The sequence below is a fragment of the Erpetoichthys calabaricus genome, chromosome 9 (assembly GCF_900747795.2).
Source record: "Erpetoichthys calabaricus chromosome 9, fErpCal1.3, whole genome shotgun sequence".
Classification (NCBI taxonomy): Eukaryota; Metazoa; Chordata; class Cladistia; order Polypteriformes; family Polypteridae; genus Erpetoichthys; species Erpetoichthys calabaricus.
The window spans coordinates 70709163-70715162 of NC_041402.2; the positions used below are offsets into that span (position 1 = coordinate 70709163).

A 6000-nucleotide genomic window follows, 5' to 3' on the forward strand; every position below is an offset into this window, starting at 1 on the left:
GTCAAAAGTGAAGTATTTAGCCTAGATGTATTAATATCTGGTAATTTCTCTTGCAATGTAAGTCACACTGTTGGAGAGGTGAATATAAAATATAGTCTTTTGTGAATTAACGAAAAAAGTTCTTTGGTCCGCAACACTTGATAAAATTAAGAATTTACATCATAACTGGCCAGTAACCTATCAATTTTGCCTTTTACATTTTAGATTTTTTCCAAAACTGCAGCATCCTTGTTCAATAGACAAAAATGCGTATGTGTTAAATTTGTGGCTTTATAGTATTTAGCGGAATAAGCCATTTGTATCAGATCATTTTCCACTCTCTGATGATTCTTAAACTGAAAGTGCCATAAAAAGTGTTAAAGGGTTCATCAAGTATTCTTATACCCGAATTTTGGGATGGCAGGTCTGTTAAGGAAGTTATTTATTTGAGGTTGCTTGTTATTGGAATTGGATAAAAAGCCATGCTATATGTGGTTTATTGGTCTGTTAGCTGTGCATTGAAATATTGTAATCCCAATAAATCTGTCTGTAAAAGCACAGTTGAAAGGGTTGTTTTCTGCATATAGTAAGAGTGGGATAAGTCAATAAGGACATGTGTGTTAACTGTCTCACAGATTGCTGCCACCCAGCACGCATGAGTATTCTGTAATATTAATACGATGATTCCAAAGTGATTTCCTTTTTGTAATGATGACTTGTTGAGAAGAAATTCTAAAATTGGATCTGCCTCATCATAAAATTTGAGTAAATGTGTACCAAACAGGAAAGTTTGTCTTTCTAACTGGAAAGTAGAGGGTTTTATTTATTTATTTTTTCTTTCTAAAAGTAATTACTTTTACTCACTCAGACACAATGTGTTCAGTTGTTTTTTTATATTCTTCTGAATCAAAAAAGTATATTGTGTTTCGTGTTTGCTCATGGTTTGGACATTGCACATATTTTGCCTTTTGTGTGCAAATGGCATGCCGCATAAACCTAAGTGTTAATTGGTATTGTGTGCTTCTAATGTATGATGTGTTTGCTGGAGGACAATGGCAGGCATTTTTTTTTTAAATGTAAGTCACTGCTTTGATATATAGTGTAATCAAGTCCATTTCAAAATTTATTTGATTTATTATCTCACGTTCACAGTACAGGTACATTCCTGTTGTAATGACCTTCTGTGTGGACAGAGGAGAAAGGAAGACAACAGGGATTGTGGAAATAATAACAAACTGAAAGGTTTCTTCCTTAAGGTTACAATAAACAATAAAAAGGAAGTGTCTTTAAGCAATGTTATAGCAGAAAGAGGAAAAAAAGCTATGACTATTTACTTCCCTGACTGCCACTTCTCCTTTGTTATGGCCATGGCAAACACCCTGACTGCTGCTCTGGTGTTTCATTTGGCACCCAAAGATGTCTTACTATCGTGACTTGTGCAGTTTTGCTCTTTTCAATACTGTTCATTACTTGTTGACCCTTGCAACTCCTGCAGCCATCTTCTGTTCCCATTTTCAACCCTTTTTTCCCTTTGCATAGGGAGACGCTCGGGGCCCTCTCCAATGAACATATTGTTTGCAGGCAGTCCAGTCGGTTCAGCCCTCAGTTTCTTTCAGCGGTTTTAATTTACATAGGCTGAACTCCACTGGCTGCTGACCTTTGCATTGGCCAGTGTCAAAAACAAATGCTGAGTTGGTCACTTAAGGGGTCGCCTTGAAGATTTGAGGGGTGCTGGTATTGGCCTGCTTCAAACAGTTGGAGTCTGTGAGTGCCATAGCAGCTCTTTCTAATTAAACTTTGTGCATGATGTAGTAATTGGGCTGTCTTCACTCAAATATAGTGCACTCCTGCTTAACCATCCAAGCTCGTGCCTTCTGCTGAAATATGAATGCCTGACAGTATTCTCGTGAGACAAACAAAATTAAGAAAAAACTGACAACTGCAGTTTTGCACTATGAGAAAAATTCTGCAAATACTTGCAGTCAGTCGACAAAGTGTCCGTCCAGCTGTTGATGAATGGTATCATCAACCATTGACCCAGCCCTAGTACGTTCTATGATTAAGATATGAAAAAATGTCTGCACTGATTAATTCTGAATTTAAAGAACTACCTTTTTTTCCAGAAACACACAATACTTTTATGATTAATAAAAAAAAAACAAAAACTAATATTTAAATCAAATGAGTAGTTAGCAGCTTTTGTTGTGAAGTATCTGTAGTTACACATTCTGTATTTTGGTAATTACTGGTTATTTTACCATTAAGAAATGCCATTCTTAAGAAAAGAAATTAATTTTATGTTATGATAAAAAAATTCACTCACTAGTAAAACCATTTTTATGTAATAAAACTACACAGGCTATTTTTGAAATGGCTTCTTAATTTTGCATTATGATTTTCATTTAATGTAACAGCATTAGCACTTGTCAGCTTAAAAAGAACAAGCACCTCAAGACAAGACAGCAGCAAAAGCACTGGAGGGGAAATTTCATGTGGGGGCTGAGGTCCGGTCAGCTCGGTTTGGGGAGCTTGCACTGGTATACAGCGTGTTGCCATACCCGCCACATGACGAAACAGCTCCTGGTTGACAACCCCCCAGGCAGACACGCCATCCAGTTCCACCCTTTTTTTGAACTAGTTTGTCCCGTGACAAGGTCTGCTGCAAACCAGTCATTTTACTGCTAGTTTTTACAGTGTTGAGAAGATGGTATTCTTAATGTCAAGGTTACCAAACCTATAATAAAAGAAAATGTAACAATGGATTCAATAAACGACTTAAATAATTGTCGTTATATTTGGTTTTGTCCACTCCATAACTGTTGAGTTTCGTTAACAAGAAAAGCCATGTCTGCCTCTTCTTCTCTTCTTGTAAATGTGTACTGCATTAAGATCAAAGTAAATGGTATTGGGGGGGGGGTGGGGCGGGGGAAACAGGACTCATGTAGCGGTCACTCCCCAGTACCTGGAATACCTGATTAAAAATGTAAGTCCAAAAAGTTAGTAATAGGGGTTTAAAACATATCAGTGAATGGCACTTAAGAGTTAAAATTATGCATGGTAGAAATAATGAAATTCAGGAATCTTGTAGAAATTACAGTCAGCAGAGAAAAATGATGAGCTGATGTGTTCCCACATACACTGGTTCATTAGATTCAGTCAGCTAGCAGTGCTGTTAATTTTTATTAGAGCAAATCTGATTATATAGAAATGAGGCACAAATATGTAATAAAATAAAACTTGGTGAATTAAAATGAGCACTGCAGCATTTTTGTAATATTGACTGTCTGCATTTACTTTTTTTTTTTTTTTTTTTTTGTAACATTGTCTTGGAAGTTTTTCAAGTGCCAATTATTTGAGTCTTTGGTGTCCTACAGCAAAAATCTATATATTAAAATGAGCTCAAATCTTTCATAGATGCTTATGGAAGTTGGACCTTTGTACTTCTATCCTTCCTCAGATTGAAAAACTGCTGCAGAGCAAATATGAAAGGTAAATGAGTTTCTTAAAGTGGTGACAATGTAAGTAATTAAATAATGCTAATGTCCAATCATCTCATACACAAAGTGGTTTTAAAATACAAGTCGGGTTATCCGGGATGCTTAAATGTCCTTTCCTTTTTCCCCCTCAGTTATGTTCAGACAGGATGCACTTCTCTAAAGCTTATCCTACAGCGATTTTTGCCTTTAATAACAGACAATCTTGCAGCACTTCCTTCAGTCGGAGTAGATATCACCCGGGAAGAAAGGCAAGTACTTTAATCCTTATCTTTGGCATGTTACTTTAACGTTTTAATTTTTGTTAACGTGTCTTTTTTTGCTTTACACAGGCATCAGAAGTGCAAGGCATGCTACAAGCAGTTGAAGAATCTCAGCAACGTTGTTAAAAGCAAAGCGGGTTTAGTGGGACGTCACGGCAGTGCCTTTCGAGAGCTTCAGCTTCTCATGGCTTCACTGGAGTGATGATGACTTTGAGGGCAGTACTTGTGCCCTCTGTGAATAAACTTTAAATCAAGCCAACTCCTCCAAGACAGCTTTTGGAATAGAGAGACTGAAGGTGGTCTTATGAGGCACTCGTGTTTAAGTGGTTATGTATTGAAGAATATATCTATTCCTGGTTTTAAAGGAATATAATAGAATTGTACATTGTTTCTCTTGTACACTCATTTTGAGTGGTTTTGAGAGTAAATACCCTGTTTTCCCACTGGACTGAGAACCCTAGCAGGTTTTATATTTAAGAATTAAGGTTCACAGCGCCATATTGTAGTAATGCAGCCTTTGCTGGACAAAAGTTTGTGGGTTTTTTTCTTTTTTGTTACCCAAAATTGGCTGTTGGATTTCTCTAACTAAAGCATTTTTCTCTAACAGAGCACTGTACTGTACACACAAACTAATCATGCGGGGATGATGAATTTTTAACAAAGTAAATGAAGTTTGCTGGTATTGAAGAAAGGATGAATTATTCTGGGAATCCTCTTTGGTTGGAAGGACGGATTATAATGTCTTATGTGGCCTAATGCACCTTAAGTACCTTACATAAAAACACATTTATACTTTTTATTTCACATTAAACCAAAAAAAAAGTGCCCAGAATTGAGAATTCTTTTTTTCAATGGGACTCCCGAATGTGGAAACCAATGAAATTTGCCCGCTTTGTTTGCATTAGTGGGCTGCTCAGCTGCTTTCTGATGCTGCTGTTCTTTTCTGGAATGATTTGCTTCAGACACCGGAATATGTAAATGGTTGAATTTGAAAGTTTATGCCTGCTTTTTTAATTTAACACAAATTTTTGCTTGGAAAAAGTTTTTCACCACATGTTTATTTTTGCCATTTTGTAATACTTGCTTCAGGTATTTTGACAAATGTATGATTTTGTTTTAAATTGACGTTTCTCTTTCTGTACCTCCTCAAAACACTTTGTGCCTTGCAATGCATGACAAGTGAAACATTCATCACTAACAACAAGAACTTCAATAAGGAGTTTTTATGTTTCCAAAATTATGTACATATTTTTTAATACCTAGTATGCCATTATTTTTCTAGAACAGTGATTCAGGAGAGTTTTCACTGTATCAGTAAAACATTCCAGATTTTATTTTGTACCATCTCTTCTATCGTTTTGAAATGACTCCTGATTTGAATACTTCCTGATTCTGCACTTTTATGTTATTTTGCCATGTTTGGTTTGTGTACGTGACATATGAAATGATGTTGGTCTGGGACTAATCCATTATATTTGTTGTAATTAATAAATAAATTGTTTTGGTCAAGTTAGTGTTGCAGAAATATTCTCTAAAATCCGTCCTTTATGCCACTATGATCAAAGCTTTGTACTAATCATTCAGTCTTTGTTTTAGATTGATAATATTTGGTTTTGGTCATTCAGCCATTTTATGGGGTTGTAATGAGGATTTAGCAAGAGGTGGCACCCCAGTTCTGGGCAGCTGACAGTTTACTGCCAGCCTAAATTAGAGATTGCAGGCACCCTAATGTATTTGTGATGGAGGAACAAGTTGAAGTTGGGCACTACTGATATAATCAGAGTATTTCACATACTGCTTAAAGTAACAGCAGCAAAAGAGAAGTTCGCTCAGCCCCTTTCCCCACTCTTGTGTTCCGGTGTGCTGTCCATTTCCTACGCTAACTTTTGCTGGTTGTATATATAACAGGAATGTCCATCCATCCATCCATTTTCCAACCCGCTGAATCCGAACACAGGGTCACGGGGGTCTGCTGGAGCCAATCCCAGCCAACATAGGGCACAAGGCAGGGAACCAATCCCGGGCAGGGTGCCAACCCACCGCAGATAACAGGAATGTCCTTATTTTATTTTTGTTTGTGTTTTACTCTCCAGACTCAAAGTATGATGGTAATGAATGTTTGGTTGAGAGAAGTAATGCAGACTGGAGATGAAAATTCTGGTCCAGGGGCCTTATTTATAAAATTTTGTGTGAAAATATTTGCATGGAAAGAAAATGTTAAAAAAAAAAAAAAAAAAAAAAAGCAGGAAAATACGTATGCCAAA

General features: G+C 36.6%; 1 protein-coding gene across 1 annotated transcript in view; it reads left to right on the top strand.

Moving 5' to 3' along the window:
* katnb1 (katanin p80 (WD repeat containing) subunit B 1) overlaps positions 1-5245 on the top strand; it is a 44442-nt gene extending 39197 nt beyond the window's left edge. The window contains exons 18-20 of the mRNA XM_028809707.2: positions 3394-3468; positions 3608-3724; positions 3806-5245. Coding sequence (XP_028665540.1) covers positions 3394-3468; positions 3608-3724; positions 3806-3938 — 325 coding nt within the window. The 3' untranslated portion in view covers positions 3939-5245. The remainder of the gene's footprint in view (positions 1-3393; positions 3469-3607; positions 3725-3805) is intronic.
* The last annotated feature ends 755 nt before the right edge of the window (positions 5246-6000 follow it).